Source organism: Xiphias gladius, chromosome 24 (genome assembly GCF_016859285.1).
Source record: "Xiphias gladius isolate SHS-SW01 ecotype Sanya breed wild chromosome 24, ASM1685928v1, whole genome shotgun sequence".
NCBI lineage: Eukaryota > Metazoa > Chordata > Actinopteri > Istiophoriformes > Xiphiidae > Xiphias > Xiphias gladius.
This window is the reverse complement of record NC_053423.1, coordinates 21,435,496-21,453,782: the sequence shown is the minus strand read 5'-3', so window position 1 is coordinate 21,453,782 and position 18,287 is coordinate 21,435,496. Positions and strand designations below refer to the sequence as shown.

The 18,287-nt window shown below is 43.0% G+C and overlaps 1 protein-coding gene and 1 long non-coding RNA gene across 7 annotated transcripts in view; one reads left to right on the top strand and one right to left on the bottom strand.

The window, feature by feature from the left end:
- macf1a (microtubule actin crosslinking factor 1a) overlaps positions 1 to 18,287 on the bottom strand; it is a 241,766-nt gene that overhangs the window by 216,280 nt on the left and 7,199 nt on the right. For 2 of the 5 annotated variants that reach the window (XM_040121367.1, XM_040121374.1), the window contains one exon: positions 16,141 to 16,375. In XM_040121367.1, coding sequence (XP_039977301.1) covers positions 16,141 to 16,363 — 223 coding nt within the window. In that variant the 5' untranslated portion in view covers positions 16,364 to 16,375. Of the gene's footprint in view, positions 1 to 903; positions 1,484 to 1,556; positions 1,656 to 16,140; positions 16,376 to 18,287 lie in introns of those variants that run through there. The other 3 variants (XM_040121370.1, XM_040121371.1, XM_040121369.1) reach the window with 3 other exon arrangements.
- On the top strand, positions 1,115 to 6,140 carry LOC120786173. Of its 2 annotated transcripts, none has more exons than XR_005706669.1 (3): positions 1,115 to 1,210; positions 1,827 to 1,981; positions 2,711 to 6,140. It is a non-coding gene; the product is annotated as an uncharacterized LOC120786173 (long non-coding RNA). The 2 variants fall into 2 exon arrangements; XR_005706668.1 differs by lacking the exon at positions 1,115 to 1,210 and adding an exon at positions 1,591 to 1,677 and having other exon boundaries at positions 2,711 to 5,219.

The following is an 18,287-nucleotide window of genomic DNA, read 5'->3' as shown; positions in this document are numbered from 1 at the left end:
CTCCCTCACACACACACAAACACACTCTCCTACCCCCACCCTACCACAGTCAATTTCAGTAGAGGCATTCATTTTTAAAGCGCCCCTGTCACTGGGATTATAGAACAGCCAGTCTAAATGCCGGAGGTAACGCCACTGCTGCAGGAGGTAACGATACCAGAGACACGCACAGAAAGTGATTGGCAGTAGCCAGACATGCACCACTCTGTTCGAGCAGGTTTGTTTTCTCATCTTAAAAGTGTCCTAAAACCCCCATCAGAGACAAACTCCACGTTTCCACTGACTTGCGGAGCAGCGGCTTTGATATTTACAGGATAAACAGCACACACAAGACAAACATGAAGCAATGTGGGGAAAAAAAATTCCCTGACGGTGGTGGGGGTGCCGGGGCGGGGGCGGTGTTCATAAAACTGCTTCCTCTAAGGTCTCAAAAGCACACAAGTGATTACAAGGGAGTCAGGGCATGCAACTTGCCCCTACCCAGTGCAACAGAGAGGGAAGCCAACAATTTGGCGGCGCTAGAAGCCCTGCTTAGTTTATCCAAATTATCAACAATGAAACAATCCTGATTATGAAACTGGCAGACTTGGCTGGCTGTCTGCCCGAGGATCAACTTACACTTTCCAACACACTCTGTGCCCTATATTTGAGGTCTTCTCATCCCTTTCCTTTCATCCCCTGACAGAAACACTGGAACATTCCTTTAATATTCCCAGAGGGACCTGTGAGTTTGCCTCGGAGGGCAATAGAAAGTTAAGTCACCTCATCATGTGACATCAGTAATGATCTGTTTATTTTTGCCCCTAGCTATTATATTTTTAACTTAACTGGAATATTCGTATGCATCGTCATGGAGAACACTGTGTGTACGTACGCTGAACAGTTTCCCCTTTTCCTCTTTACCTTTGTATCTCTCCAGCACATCTTCGTATGCCTGGGCGAATTCCTTTTCCTGGGAATGGTTTGTCGGCAGCAGACCCGGTATGAACCCAGCCATGATGGCTCTGGAGGCGGCTTGCGAGTAGAGAGGGGTCGGCCCGCAGACTACCGCAGTGACCCGGTCCGCCGCTGCGCGTCAAGCCCCCCGCTCCGGCTCCGGCTCCGTCCCCGTCCCCTCCTCGGCGTCCGAATTCAGCACCGCCTTGTGTGAAACTAGTGAATCTGATGCATTGGCGCACAGCAAAAGCCCAGTGGCTCACTTCCGAGCCGGGTAAGATAATCCTTCGGGATACTTAAGAGAATAAAAAGGACAACAAAAACCTTTAGTGAGCGCGTATTTATGAAAACGTAGTGCGTTAAAGGCGCAAGTATCTACTTGAATGAAGGTTACATAAACGCTATCTGTCCGTTATCGCCGTGTGTGCGTTCGTATGTGTGCGGGAACACACAGTCGCATCGCTCGGTGTGTTGTCTCCGTCCAGTCCCTCCTTTGGATATAGGCTTCCACCCGGCGACTGCCGCTTTTTGTGGTTCCTGTGTGTGTGTGTGTGTGTGTGTGTGTCTGAGAGAGAGAGAGAGAGAGAGAGTGTGTGAGGGTGGGAGTATATCCTACACACCTCAGAGTGTCCGTAGCGGGGGGGGGGCAGTGTGCCTGTTTCCCTCCCCGAGTCAGAGGAGCTCCAGGCAAAAACGTATCCGGACTCGGGATTCCTATCCCCGGCTGTGTCGGCGTCCTGTGTACGCGAGACGAGACGCCCGAGCTCCCAGCATGCTTCCCAGCCGTAATGGCCGCTTCTATACGAGCCTCTGCGGTCTCTGGCCGATTGTGACTGTGTATGCGTGTGTGTCTCTCTCTTTCTCTGCCTCTCTCTCCCTCTTCTGCTCAGGTTTCTCGGCGGCTCTTCCTGCGGCGGCTGCCTTCCATCCCTCTCTACCGGCCACGCCAGGAACCTCCGCCACGGGAATCTCGAGAGTCGGTGTGGAGGAGCTAGCTAGCTTGCGTGGCTGCCGGTGGGAAATGGAGCTGGAGCGCCCCCGGATGGTGAGCACGGCTCGGTGACACATGACCATTGGTAAAACCGCTGGCCAGGCCAAAAAAATATCAACAGTAACGTTATTGTTTTTCTACTGTGCCGGTCATTAAACTAATTCATCACAGCTGTAACTTGACGTTAGCCTACCGCCGAAATTGGCGGTTGGAGTCCCGTTCTGCCCCCAGTCAAAAGTAGAAAATCCATCAGTCCTCTGGGGTTAATTGGTTGGGGAAGGAAATATGTCTGTTCCTCTTTGTCTCATTTTTATTCGCCTTTTTAAATTATTGTATGTACATTGAATATACTCTCCCCCTCAGGTAAATGTGCAGCTAATTTCGGGAAATAAACAGGTGTCAAGGAGGTTGATGAAAGATGGCCTATCTAACATGGCGGATTTAACGGCTGCATGTTCATTTTTTATTATTATTATTTTTTAAATGTACAAGCCATGGCAAAGACAAATAAGTTTTGTTTTTGTTTTAAATTTTTGCTGTGACTGTAATATTGAACTACCATTTCACTGCATTATTACAGACGGGCGATAAATTACAGGAAAATCTAAATAAATGAGGGGTAAAACATGAGTGTACAACAGACGCTTGCATTCAGTTGGGTGGCATTTCCCTGCCACGGTTTGGAGCGAGGGTTCGCTTCAAAGCAATACAAATTTTCTTCTGTGCAATCACATTTATCTTAAGAGGAAGCATTTCTATCCTGATAGGCGTGATCTCTTCCAGGATGACAGTTCGCCCATCCACCGGTGAAGGTTGCAGATCGGTTTGACGAGTGCGAAAATGTGCGAATCATGGCCGTCATTAAAAGACCAAGTGAGACAGGATCTTTAGGGGGAAAAGGTGTTCCTGGACATATTATCCGTAAAAGGACTCTTTTACAAAAGACCCCCACGCCCCCCTACACAAGAGCAAGACAGCCGGACTTAAAAAGATGGAAGGGGACTACAAATGATGCAACCATGTTGTTTGTGACCATTTTGCAACTCTTCGTTGTTGTTTGACATCTTTTTGTGGTTATTTTAGGTCCTTTTGTGGTAATTTTGCATCTTTTTGTGGATCTTGCAGCTCTTTTCTGTCATTCTCTGTCTCTTTGTGGTCATTCTGCATCTCTTTGGGGTCATTTCGTGTCTCTTTGTGGTCATTTTGCGTTCCTTTGTGGTTGTTTTGCATCATCTTGGGTCATTTTGTGGCTCTTTGTGGTCGTTTGATTGACTTTTCAACAAGAAATGTTAACAGTCACTTAGAACATAAGGTCTGTGCCCGGTACGCCAGTTCGGTAATCCGTCCATGAGTTCAGAGACTTGTAGAATCTACGCCAAGGAGCACTGTTTTGGTGGTTCACGGAGGGCAAGCACTGTATTGTGACTCTCTGCGTTGGTGTTTCCTTTAATTTGTCGTTCATCTGTACTTGCCCTAGGTGTAGTATGTGCCGAGGCCTGTCCTCCCATAGCGTTTTGCGTGCGCTAAGCAGAACCCCACCACCCAGTTGCCTATAAAATAGCAAGTGAGACATTAAGCTACACTAGTGAACCACTGTAATGATAGTTCCACTCTTTGCTTATGCTTTGGCAGCCTATACAGAAATACCACCCAGCACTGTGTCTGTATGCTAAGGAGAGTTTTGGTTGTGGATGAGTTGAATTAATGGAGCACACTGCCATCTAAAGGCTAACTGAATAAAACCCTGTATGAGAGAGAACTGTGTTAAAATATTTCGAATCTACCTGGAAGCCTTTTTAGCTCAACAAACCCACAGATACTTTACAATAGGTTTCGTACTCTTGGATCCAATCTGAGTGCAGCCAAGAGAAAAGCAATCACTGGGGGCACATTTCATATCGAGAAACCTCAGAAGTGTGCTGCCAGAAGTAAGGCCCTGTGTTTGACTGCGGTGATCTATTGGACGTTAGGTGAATCTGCCTGTAAGTCCATCCTGTCCTACTGGGTGAAAACCCAGCCATCGGTGGATAATCTCAGCATGCGGCCATCCTGAGGTCAAAGGCCGTACAGCAGCCTCGTTGATTTTTTTAATCCCAGACAGACATATAAAGATGACTTTAAAGTGACGCACAATGTCTGATCTGAGGTCATAGTTAATGACGGTGTTGCACTGGACTGCTTTATATTCAGAGGTGTTTCCAATATTCTGCCCCCTCTCATGCATGTAAATGAAGAGGACAAAAAATTAGAAACACATCTTAATATAATGTAGTCTGGTACAACACCACCTTTCACTAAAACCTCACTGCTCAGAATTTACACATTTCCAACAATGTCACCAAGTACTTCCGTTATAAACTTTGTAAAGGTAGAATTTATGGAGGAGCTATTGCATTGAATTGTAATAGATAGCACGGGTATACCGAATGAAGTGGCCACTAAAGAGACATTCAAGGTTTTAAAGCATTGCAAGATTATTCAGCTGCAAAATTTCACACGGTCTCCATTAGCCGCCATTAAGATTCCAGCTTGCAGGACATTTTTACATATACAGCACATAGAGATAATATTTGTTGTTTGGTCAAAGTTTCTTGTCCTAAATCCAATGCATAAAATCAACTTTCTTTCAGCCTCAACTTTGTCATAATTTCCTTAAGCTTCTGACAGGTTCACTTTGCCATTTTTTTTCTCAAAGATGTAAGGAGATCACGACAGAGGGGGTGTTACTGTCGTGTTTCCAAGAGGAGAGACACAGGAAGCAAAAGCCAAAAGAGTTCAACAACCTTTCTGCCTCTGCCCTCAGTCCACCTCTTTCTCTTTCTAATTCAATGTGTCAAACAGCCTGTGTGTATGTTTTCATGGGTGTTTGCTTGTGTATATATAGTGCTGGTGGTCTTTCAAGTGTGTGGGTCGCTGCTGCTGTAACAGATCTAGCTTTATCCGTGTTTCATCATTCCCAGCATTCAGGCACAAACACAGCGCAGAATCTCCCTCATGTAACAAGATAAAACGGATGGGAAAAAGAAAAGTAAAAGATGAAATAAACTGACCGAATCAGCATGCGAAGAACATACTGTATTTATCATCCTCATGGGTTCAAGGACCGAGCAAACTTTCGCACGTCATAACCTTTACCCCTCCCTTCCTTCCTGTTAGTAACGAGTCACAATCTAAACACATCATGAATAAGAGAGGGCCATCAGCAAAAGGCTAGCAGCCACTACCATCCTCTACGCTGCAGGAATCTGACATATCGCTTTGCAGCACAAAACAAAGTTGCTCAAGGTAACAGATGAAGCAGCAAGCCAAGGGTTGGAGGGGGAAAAAAAAAACTTGCAATATGTTTATCTTCTTCTGTAAAAACAAGAGAGGTAACATATAACTGAAAAATCAGAGCTTGTTGGCTACACCAGGAAACAACAGGGTTGTGGGAAACGTAGTTTTAATCCATAACTGAAAGATCACTAAAGATATGTCTCATGTGTTTACAATAATTATTACTGTTAATTGAGCCTCCAAGGCAACTCCACGCAGATATTCTAATCCTGTCTTACATTATATTTAATATCCTCTTTTTAACTAGAGGAGAACACATCACATTATCCAGACTCCACCGAAAAGACACACAGACGGATCCGACACACACATTCGCGATCATATATTCACACACACTGTCTAATGGGAATACAAGCAGGAGGTCCAAAACTTTCACAATAAAAACATAAAAGGGCAGCGGATGTGGTCAGTAGCGATCTGCAAGCTCCTGCCAAACACAAGTCATATAAACAAGAGAGAGAGTTGTGTGACCATGGTGTCAAGGTCCCAGTAACATTTCATTTCCAGTATACTTCAGAACATGAAAGAGTTGGGGAATCTTTTACTCTATATAAACATAAGCTTTTAACATATTTTACCAGTTCACTGGTATAATGACAAATACAGCAGGTGGTACGTTTGCACAGGAGACAAGGTATCCCTCTAGAAAACGGACAAAACCTGTCACTGTTTGAAACCTTTATATCCCCTTCTAGTGGTGGACAATGGAAACTACAGTAAACTCTGACTCAAACTTGAGATGACTGACTGTGGTAAGGTTCTTTTGTTCCTTTATGTTCTTAAATTTATGTCTTCTTTTTATTTTTTACTCACCTCATGATGTGTATAAATGGTAAATGTAGATATGTGAACATAAATGAAAGTAGTAAAATGTGTGTGTGTGTGTGTGTATTAAAGTTTGGCTGTTAAAAATAAATGAATGCAGGCAGTGTGTTGAGTCATCTCCTTCTCGCCTGTCTGTCACTCTCGCTGTTTTCCTGCAGCCTGTGCCTTTCTGCTTGTGTGTACATATGCATGTATATGAGTTGTTGGGTGTTGCTCTGGTTGTTGTGTGTCTGTGCTGTCATGCAGAGTCCAGCTGCACGATGAACGTGCTCCGTGAGCCAAAAGGACATACAGTCCTCAACACGTCGCCATGACCAACGCCTCAGCAGCAGAGCTGCGCTGCACCTTCTAATTTCAGCTTTTAAACACGAAACTCCCTACAAATCACCCACAAATATTTCACAGTCAGATTTTATCATCTAAACCCATTTTTCTGAGCCTCTCCGTCGCTGCCCTGGGTGTTGCTGGGAGCACCGCTCATGTACAAAACAGCGAAATAAAGAAAGATATCTCTAACATCAAAATATCTGATCTGATTATCCATGTCTGCATTTTTGTTTGACTTACAGAGTAATAAACCAGCTCAGTGCCCTAAATAACCAGGAGAGAGCGAGAGACTGAATGAAATGATTGTTAGATGTGCGTGACACGGATTAGTGTGTTAATTGGCCACATAACTTTTAGATACTTCTTTGTAAAGTCTGATCTTGGCCCTACGGTCTAATTACTTTTAGAAATAACTGCAAACTTAATTACCTTTTAAAATGCCAATGTTCTGTAGTTAAAAAATTTAAAACAACCTCAGAAATAGTACACGCCGAGTGGTTGCATCAAGAATGAGGATAATCAGTGTGACGTCCGCAATCCAATAAATCAACATGTAATCAAAGTCAAAGTAAGTGGTGAGGTGGCAGCGTTTCAGCAGGGAGATTGAGGAGAATAAAATAACACATGATAAATGTGATTTACATTATAGCTTCTTATCTCTAACAGAAACGTCACGTGTGAAAACCTGAGTGACCTGAAAAACACATGCTTTTTGGACATCCCAGATTTCGTATGTGAAGCTTTTTCATGTGAAATTTTCTATTTCCCATTAGGTTAAAAAAAAAAAACATGCTTAATTATCTCTTTGACAATTTAAAATTAGTTTTCACTGTGTGAGACAAATACTGACATTTTGTAAAAACGTTTACACAGAAAAAAAAAAAAACCTTTACATTTTCGTTTTCAATTTTTAACATCTTAAAGGGGCATTTCACATATTTTTCATGTCAAAGTCAGTTTACTAGTCGTGGTTACTAGAGCTGTATAGTTAGTCATAGTCATGGTCAGCCTGTGAAAGCAGTTGCAAAACATCTTTTGTGGCTCTAGATGACTGTTGTCAGGTTTGATAAAATTACTCAGCTTTATCTCAACAGAAAGCCTGGTTACAAACTGGAGGTGCAGAGTTTGACGGAAGTGGACATTTACTTGGCAGGGAGGGTCTAACTAAGGGACACCATCGGTTTGAGTTATGTGAAATGTAGGATTTACTGTCCATGGAGTTTGAGCCATACTAGCGAGTAGAAACCCGGATATGTCAGCCTCTGGTGCTTCAGTTTTGACCAGTATTTTTTACATGTTGCGAGTTCCCAGACTTCATGGAAGTGAAATACGACGTCAGCACGCGTCAAAAAAATCACGTGCTTTGAAGTCAGATGTAGGTTGTAGCTTCTTTGTACATCTAGGTTCATCCTTAGTGTTTTAAATACTTTGTTGGTTGTCCCATTCCAATATTCAGTGTAACTGACTTTGAACTGAAGAATCCCAGCTCATATAACACACCACCTATTGTCTGACTTTATCTTCTTTACACAATTTTTTTTACTTCTCTCTGCCTCCGCATACTCAGTCTCTCAGTGCTTCTCATTCTTGGTCTTTCGTTCCATCTCTTCTTCTTTCAGTATAAATTATTCACTCTTTCTCCACACTACATACCTTTCTTATCCCTTTTTTTTTACCATATCTTGTCTTTTTAACTCCCTTTAGTTTTCCCTGTGTTTTGATATCTCTCATTTTTCACTCTGTCAACCTTAAATGCAGTTTTCCTCCTTGGGAGTGTTTCTCTTTGTTTTTCTTCCTGTTTTACTCCCTCAACCCATTTCTCTTTTCCACTCTTTCTCTCCCCAGTCGTCAGTGTTTCTCTTAATCATTTTCTTTCTTTTTCTGCTTTATGTTCTCCTTCATCCTCGTCTTTAGTTAAGTCACATTTCTTTCCCCTTCTTCTTTGAACCTTGCTTTCTTTTTCCTCCAGTCCCTCCATCTCTCCTTTACCTCCTCCCCCACTTCTTCTCCAACTCTATGTCTTTCCTCTCTTCATTAGCTTTTAAACTGACTCGATCATTCACTCCCTTCTCTCCATCCCTTTACAAACTCCCTCTTCTTTTCTCCCACTCCAAATTAAAATTCTGACACTCTCCCTCTTTGACTATTTGTTTTGCCCCCTTTTATATCCAGTGTCAGTCTCTTTCACCCCCGCCACCATTGCTTCTCTTCGCCTTTTATAACCATGGAAACAGAGGAGACCACGTCACCATGGCAACAGGGGAATAGCCTGGGCCTCGGGCCGAGGCTTCCTTTCAGTTGCCTGCATAGAAAGAAATGTGCAAGGAAGAACAGCAGGCGGGACGGCAGACGCCTAAGTTACATGCAGGCACAGTTGTCTGGGGTCCTGATGTTCATGTGCATAAATTATCACTGCTGCAGTCTGACACACACACACACACATGGATATGTGGCATCACACACACTTTCCTCTATGTCATTTTAAGTTTTTTGTCTTATTTTGCTGTGAAGAGAATTATTTTAAAAATATCCTTAAAGTCTTTTTGATGAATCTTATACCTAAAATGTCTGCATTGATTTTCATACTTTTTTTTACTACTCCTTTTATGCTATGATTGTAAAAAATGATTAAACCAACCTTTACAGATGTTGCAATGTGCTTTATGTTCGGCATTTTGCTTACAGACCATCTATATGGAGAAAATTCATCTTAATACTGGTGACAATTGCACATTTAATGATTCACGAATAAAAGATTTACAAATGTATATGACAATTTTTGTATGTACGTATGAAAATTTAGAAAATATATAGTAAACATTTTACAAATAAATACTAAACAACTTGAATACATGTCGGTTTCTGTGTATTTTTATGTATATTTCCAAAAAGTTTGTTCAAGATCAGTTTAATCAAATCTAGCCAACAAGTCCTCCAGTCTTCACAACCGTATCCATTGTTCATCCCCTACCATCTCATACAACCCATAAGAGTATGGGTCCCTCAGGTGCCTCGAGATATACCACAGATAAACTGTTCAAAGTCAACTAACCCTTTAAGTTGTAACAATGCTATGGTAAAAGTTTGGTGAGGTTTAGGCACTAAAACAACTTGGTTAGGTTTAGGGAAAGATCACGGTTTGGGTTTAAATAAGCACTTTGTTAAGGTTAGAGGACGTTCATGGTCAAAAACGTTGATTTTCGGTTTGAAACAGACGCTGACTTTGTCACTATATAGCAATGTCCCCCGACGTCCTCCTTTCCCTTCATAATTACCACGATCACCAGGGGGCTTTGTCATTTGAACGTCAACGTGGCGTTTTTGGGGCTTTTGCTGAAAAGACCGATGCTGTCTCACACGGCCGCTAGAAGTCCAGATGTCACTTTGCAATACAAACGTAACTATGGGTCATAATAAGCTGACCGCAAAAAAACAACCCATGGGGTCCTTTTTGTTTGTTTGTTTTTTGGAGGCAAGTCTCAAGCTAGAGGGCTTAGCTAACCTTAGCTGGCATTACATAATGTTTTTTTTTTTTAAAAACTAAATTGGTGCCTTTACCACTTGCCCTGAGGCCAGGCGTCTGAGTTTTTCCGCCAGCGCTCAAGGACAACATAGGTTTGTGGATCGGAGGCTGTGAAAAGAGTCTCAAAACGCCACACACAAATGTAAACCAATCCACAGGAGTCAGACGATCCGTGTACACACACTCCACAATCTGTAAATACACACAAACAACTGCACAAATACTTTTAGACAGTTATATGCACAAGGGACTTTTGAACAGCAAATGTTATTAGATTAACAAGCTTCAGGTTGGAAATATACATGACATCTACTTAAATTGGATTGTACTTATTTGTAAAATTATTAAATTTGCTCAAATTTGTTGGTATTTGTGGATTGGATAATAGATTTGTGAAAGCCATAAATTACTCACAAATTGTCATACACATTTGTAACTCTTATTTTTATCTGTCAACCATGAAACACATATTTGTCATGATTATTATTGTATAAATTGTAGGGGCTCGGTCTTACATTAATATGTAATTCAGTAGTTGATGCCTGAAACTCTCAGTCACTCTCCGTCAGAGAAACAGAAAAACCAGCAGCTGCTGGTCGGTTTCATTGACATTCATGCTCAGCAGGCAGGCAGAGCGGTCCGGCGAGACTGAATAACAGAGTCCAGTCAGGACAGCAGTGTCTCTCTTTGCCCTCTCCAGGGGGAATTCAAAACTCATCTCTTCACAAAGCTGCTTGTGTCCCCCCCCCCTCTCTCCTTCCATTGCCTCATCCTGATCTTGCTACTGTCTTGTAGGAGAGCAAACTTTCCCTCCTCTCACTTTTATTTCAGTATTTATTTATTTTTTTTGTAACCAAAATATATATTCCGGGCAGAAAAGAATACTTGTCACAGCTTTTTTCTGGGTCCTCGTTCGCTCTATTCCTCACTAGTGGGTTCTTGTAATCTTCCTAATCAATAAGCAATCTATAAAAGTTTTCTATTGTTATACCCCGCCTGGATTTTGTGACATGACTGTAAACTACGTGGCCTATTGGTACAAGCAGCTTAATGTATTCAGTTTCAGCATTCCAGCCTCTGCTTGAATTGAAATTGAGGTCAATGTAAACACACAGTCCATATTATGTAAAATGTAATATCATCACAATAGCCTTCGCGCCTGAGTGAGCGCTGGACATGCCTGAGAGATACTGGATGTTACCAGAAACACGAGCTTATACTGAATCACCCCGTGCTTACAAAGCGAAATTTGGCAGCGTCACTATTACAGAGCGCCTAGGGTGACTGTAGCTAGTCAGGGAAAGAGAAAGGAGACAGTAGAAGATTAGAATCATCTGCATAAACACCTTCCTAAGTGCCGTTGAAGTTTGTTTAATATGTCTCGATACAGAGGATGCAAAAATGTGCAAAGTCCGTCTTCGGTCACCAGAGAAAAGGGCTTCGTTTCAAGTTGTGACAGGGCTGCGATTCTGAGAGCACACAGCGCGGTGCAGACCAGTGTAAGCTCCAGTTCAGCTCCAGTAAAGCTAAACATTCAATTTACCGCGTCATATTACCCAAACATTTTCTAACGTCCTGTCTTAGGGTGGTGTGTGGGGTTTTCTCTGGTTTCCTTAAATACAATCAGTCCTATGAAATTACGAGAGGAGTACAAGTACTACATCACAATGTATATACTCTTCGAAGGTTATTTTTAGATATTTTTGAAAACACAGCATTCATCTGTTAGCATTCCTGGAGAGCTCCAACTAGTTTCATTTCGCCCGAGTTACCCCAAAAATGGCTTTAGATCCGATCCCTCCATTAAACTCAAAAACATTTGGGGAGTGAAACACGGCGTACCGAAGACGAGCTGTGCAACTTGTTGACCTGGAAGTGATGAATCAGTTTATAAGAGGGGCTTGTTGCCCTCGTTGCGTTTCCCATCCATGTTATTTTGAAGACCTGTTTCATAATGAGTCCTGACACAGACTTAATAGAATTGGTTCTACAAATCGGCAGCTTTTGGAAGCGTTTGCGGCTGGAGAGGAGATTTCACACAGTGTTGCAGGCTGTCGTCTGCGTTCAAACCCCCTGGGAGGTTTGTGACAGCGCCAACAATCAACATCAATTCGGCCGCTACCTGCTGCCTTCAGAACCGAATGATCTCCACACAAACAAGTCTGACTCGCTGACTCAGCCCAAAGGTGCGGCCAGGAAACCTCCCCGTCTAACTGGCTCTTTAATAACTGTAGTTAATAATGTTTAAATGGTTTATTTTTTTCTTTACCCTTTTCAGAACTGTTTTTCCGCATAACCCTCACTTGCAACCGCACACATATTCTCTCACACAAACCCTTGGCGCCCAAACGGCAGCAGAGCTGTGAATTTCCACTACATGCCACGTTCTTCCAAAATACATTGGAAAAGAGGAGTGGAAGGTTTCGGCCCTTTGCCTCACAGAGCCTTCATTAAAAAACTTATCACGAGATCGTTTATTTTAACCTCCTCACATCTGCCAGCAGCGACAACAGACGGAGTCACTGAGAAAAACCTGGCCTCAAAATTTGAAAGGTGTGTGTGTGTGTGTGTGTGCAACTCCACAAAATTAGATGTTGTTCATATTCTTCACTACGGCTAAAACTGCACATTTTGCTTCGGCGCTTCTGCTCTAAAAAGACGTGTCTTTATTTATCTTGCCTGCTTAGAGGGGCCAACCTGGGTCATGACAGTAATGATGAATGTGGAGCCAATGTTGAAACAATTTTGTGCTGAGACGTTACTGTACGTTGTTGCGATGATCTCCGATGAAAAAGATGACCACAGGAGATAAAAGTGACGCCGACCCTCTTTGACTCCGGTATGACGACTGATTCCAGATCTCTGCTCAGATCTGGCTGCAATTAGTCTTCCCCACGTAAATCGTGACGAAAAGGCTCCTGTTTTTTTTCAGGCCGTCCTCTTCACATGCTGGTGATGTTGGATAGAAAGCTGATTTCAGTTAAGTTCGTCTCTAGCCATCTTTTTTCCATTTTCCATCTCTCACTACTTAATTTTGCTTGCAGAAGCAATTTTTAAGCAAGTATTAGTCATTTTATAACATTAGACTGTTTGATTTCAGCTTTGGGCACTATTTTTTTAAATGTCCAACCTATAGTTCTGCAGTAACTTAAAAGGCTGAGCACGAGGATTTTTATTTCATTTTATTTTTATTTTATCTGTCATTTTTACTTTTCAGTTTCTTCGAATTTTTTTTTTTTATTATCATTTTCTCTGCACGTTTTCAGCTCGGTTTGCATTTTTTACTTCATGTAGAATTCCAACAGATTTTTTAAGCCTTTTCATCGCTTTCTTTTAGTCTATAATTAGATTAAACTCGGGGCATGTGTAAATGTTTCTGCATGTGACAAACACACATGCGCAGTCCCAGAAATACACACGCATACTGTAACACTCATGTGCATTCTCCTCCGCAAATTCCCCTTACTCTCTCTGTCTCTCATCTTCACTTGAACACACATTTTACTCAGTCTAGCACACACACACACACACAAAGTCTTTGTCCTTATATCAGCACCGTCTGATATATAATTTGACTTATTTCACTTTCAACCATCATGGAACAGCTTTCTGGCCTGGAGATATCAACTTATGTCCATACAGATGCGTGTGATTTCTTCATATTAACCCAAAAGCGACCAGATACACACTTATACACAATTACGCCGGTTCCTCGCTGAAATTCTGCTCTGAAACTCAATTTAATCCAGCTGAATTGAGCATGGACAAAAACAAAATCCTGTTGCTGCAGCTCCCTTGGCTCCATGAAACGCCAAATCTTCCCTCCAAACATTTACAGGCAGATTGAGGAAAGACGAGACTCAACCGAAAGCCCATCTTAAACCAGCCATAAATGGAGATGGTTATAAAGCCAGATATCTCAGAAAAGCCACACAGTCTTCTCTTGCTTACAGATCCAGAAGCTTAGAGACTCTAAAACATTAATGCTGTAGGCCAGGAAGCGGCTGCCAACTGGAAGTCCTTAAAGTGCAGGAAAAACATGTGAATATCACTGATTTTCTTTTTACACATACACTATATGAGCATGGATATACTGATACAAACACAACACACACAGAGAACTCCCTCCCTCACCATGATCTGGGCAATGACATGAAGCCTTCACCCCGTCCTGACCGACATGCTCTTTCCACGTCTATAAAGTAGACTTTTACTGTCCCGTCATCGCCTCTCTACCTCAACACCCTGTCCCACATTACTTTCCACAGAGCTGGCATTTACAACATTGGTGGTATTATAGCACCACTGCAAGTTTGTAATAGTTTGCTTCTCACATAAAAAAAAAAGGCGTAAATAGGATTTCAGTAGAAAATAAAAACTTACAACTGTCAGACAGGAAGAGTTTTGTGGCTGATTCCAATATTTTTTGTACTCTGTAACAGGTGTGGGCCTTGTGGATAAAATATTCTGTCTCAGCATATGTAATATTATATCACCGCATCTATATATATGTCGTCATATATTATGTTTTCGCAATCGAGCAACTGCCGACAAAATAAACGGATAGGAGTGTTTTTCTTTTACTTATCCTGTGAATTAAGTATCTGACAAATCGAGACGCTGTATCACATCGGTGCGACTATCTTGTTAATGCAATCTAATACAACCAGAGATATCAGAGGAACAGCAACCATGAGCAAACGGTACAGGGAAAGTCTAACTTCTTATCCCCTCACTCTTTACCCAAAAGGCAATGCTTTGGTTACTATTGGTTTTATATAATGAGCATAACTTTTTGATATCTGCCGTGATACAATAAGATATTTTCAAGTCATTTCTGACCACCATATAAACTGCAGGAGTGCTGTTGCTTTACGCTAACACTGCTTTGTCAGCTCTGAGAGTTTGGGCTTATTCCAGCGTGGAGTCCGCTGTGAGCCCCTCTTGGTCAGGTGCGCAGCTGTACGCTGACAAAGCTGGAGGACAGGATATTGATCGGTGGACATGCCATTTATGCAATAAAAGCCTCGAAAATGTAAATAGAGGAGGGAAAGCTATGAGCCTGCTGCCGGAGTCTCATCATGCGAGGTGTTGACTCGTAAAGATTGGCTCCTAACCTGGACCTTTGACTTCTGCGTGTAAGGATGGAGACAGTAAGACCACCTCAATTTTAACCTCTTAGCTTATTACAATTATAGTTTTTACACAACAACTCTAACGCAAATGCATGTGCTATATGAACAACTAAACATAAACATTTGCATGACATTTAAAAAAATCTCATCTCATCTTTCAGCGTGAACCCTGGATGCAGAAAGCAGAAAAAGGAAAACTGGCTTTTCGCCCCCCGTGTTGACATTTACTCACCGCAGCCATTAACAAAAACCTCGGTAACAGCGATTAACACGTTTAAGTGTTTCAAGATAATACTCAGAATAGCATACTGTAGATCCCAACAACGTTTTACTGCCATAACCAGATTTTTCTCCCGTCTCTGTGACATTTACCGACTGCGGATTTTTCAGGAGACTGTGGTGTCTCATGCCGTATGTGGGCCTTTAATGACAGCTAGAGGGAAGCCGCAAACAAAACCTGAGCGGCCAAGAAAATGTCAGCATGCGGACGAGAGTGAAACGGACGCACGAAGTCGCTGTGGATCAGTACAAGACAAAAGGTTTTTGCCAAGGCATTTAATGATAAAAAAGACGAATGGCATCAGGTCGACCCAGCCTGTTAAAAGTCTTTTGCACAATGAAGGTCCAAGGTCAGTTTTTGCACCTCAGAGCTGCAGATGCACTGGCCCTCACCTCTCACCACTGTAATTCTCTGCGAGGTCGCGATGCAGTGGATTTTACCAGTGGGTGAAGGTACATTGACGCCGGTACTGTGGGTTTAGAGTCACTGAGCAAAATTTCTGAGAGTTCACACAAGCTATTTTGCTTGGCTCCTGTCGGCGTTGGTGACCATTTAGATTGGAATTTAGCAAGAATATAAATTCTCTGATAGACTGCCAAGTCATTTTGTATCTCCATTTTCCACTGGGCATACAGAAACATCCGGCTTCACTTCCATACTTGTACACACATTCACCACAGGAAACTTTCCAAAACAACCACAGTCTTCTACCTTTTGACACTGAGCAGCCGCAGGAATATTCCCGACTCTAAGACGTATTTCAAGGGTGAGACGGTTTCCCTCTTACCTGCGACACGAACCACCGCCCTCTCCGCCGGGTCCAGCACTGAGTCCTGGCTCTTCCGCTTCCTCCTCTCATGTTTGGACAGGTTCCATGGCAAAGTGTCCCCTGGTGGCCCCACGAGCCCTGACGGACACGGCGACAATGACCCCCCTGAACGCTCGCTACGGAAGGACGGCTCGCTGACGCAGGAGCGCTCACTCAGAGTATCATCGTCTGAAGACTCCATCTCACTTTAGGGCTGCAGGGAGGAAGAGGAAGGGACAGAGAGGAAGGAAGGAAGGATGGAAGGAGGAGAGAGCGATGCAGAGCAGTGGAGGAGGGGAGGGAAACCAGGTCAAAAGGAGGGAGCAGAAGAATTGTGGGGAAAGAGAGAAGAAGAAGTTTTAGACAAAGTGGAGACACTGTATAATTCATCGCTGGCTTGCTGTGTGATCACTCAGGGGGTCATGAATGATGCAAACCGTCAACGTAACAGCGCAACGGTAATAAACGCAGGGATCGGGAAGCGGAAAAGGAGGAGAGAAACAACTGGGTTGTGTTAGTCATCGTTGTCCTTACAAGGGTTCAGGGGGCTGCAGATCTACACTGACGGCAGAAACTAAAGACGAAAGAAGAAGAGAGCGTGTGACAGCGAGGATGATGATGCAGATGACTGAGGCCTGCTTGGAGGCCCGGAGGTGTGTGAAGTAACTTTGAGATGTAAATGAAAGGGTCAAACAAACCTTAGCCATGACATACACATATATTATGTTATAATTATTCCTTACTTATATTCCTGACTTCTATAGTTTCCCATTACCACAGTCAATTAATCAGAATCACAGAGAGCCACGTGTATAGTATTAAGATAAGGTCCTTAAATTCCTAGTTATAGTTTTTGATTTACAGTAGATATATCTTACAATATATATCTATTTTAAATAATGTGCAAGGGCGGCACAGTGGTGCAGTGGTCAGCACTGTCACCTCACAGCAAGAAGCAAGAAAGGGTCTGGGTTCGAACGGGGCCAGGGCCTTTGCATGTCGTCAAAGGCCCCCCCCGGCCTGTGTGGGTTTTCCACCGGCATGTCCAAAGACATGCAGGTCCATCGGTGACTATAAATTGCCTTTAAATATGAGTGTGAGTGGTTGTCTTTATACGTCAGCCCTGGGATAGACCTGTCCAGGCTGCAACCCGCCCCTCACTTAATGTCACCTCCAGCCGTTTCTGTCAAAACGGAAATTGACTCTGAAACGTTTGAGAGAACAGACATGAGCTGAGGTCTAATGTCCTTGTGGGACCATGTATAGACAGGTTATCGGCAACATCTGCTTTGCTTGGAGAAACACAAACACCGTGAAAACACACACGACGAGGCCTAAAATTGAAAATGTGAAACAGCAGCTTAGCGAGCTCAGCATATCTTCACTGTGAGGTTTAGACACAACGTGTCCTCCTCTGAGCTGATTAACTGTTGGCATGGATGATGCCAAGTGTGATGAAAGACAGAAAGACAGCTCTGCGCTACGATGGAGGAACGGAAAACAAGGGATTCCTTAAAAGCGATTGTACATGGCTGAGACAGAGAAAAGAGAGAGGGAGATGAGATTTCAAAGCCTTTTAGTGTTTCTACTCTTAAACGGAGTCAATATGCCACTAAGACAAGAGAGAGCTTTCCTCTCTTTCTTTATCCCACTTTCCATCTGTCCTCTCTCTCTTCCCCTTCTTTTTTTCTCTCTCTCGGTTTCTCATCCATCTTTACACTCTTTATTAGCATTAAGGCTAATTGACTCAATATCTGTTTATTACGACGAAGAAAAACGAGTTATAGCACACACTAAACAGAGGTGTGGGTGTGTGTGTGTGTGTGTGTGTGTGTGTGTGTGTGTGTGTGTGTGTGTGTGTGTGTGTGGACCTGATGCTCTGATCTGTCCATCACAGCATCGATACATCAACACGTCCAACCTCAGCACACCACCGTCCGGAGAGAATGAATTGGCTTTTACTCGCTCGTATGCTACGGCGCCACGGGGCATCCCAGCAGCTCAGGCCAGTGAGCGCCTGCCGCGCGCGCATCGAATCGTGAGTTTGAATCCAGCCGCGTGCCCCGTTTTCCTTTCGTTCTGCACTGAATAGCGTCCAGCAAAGCCAAAATTTCTTCGAGAACTGA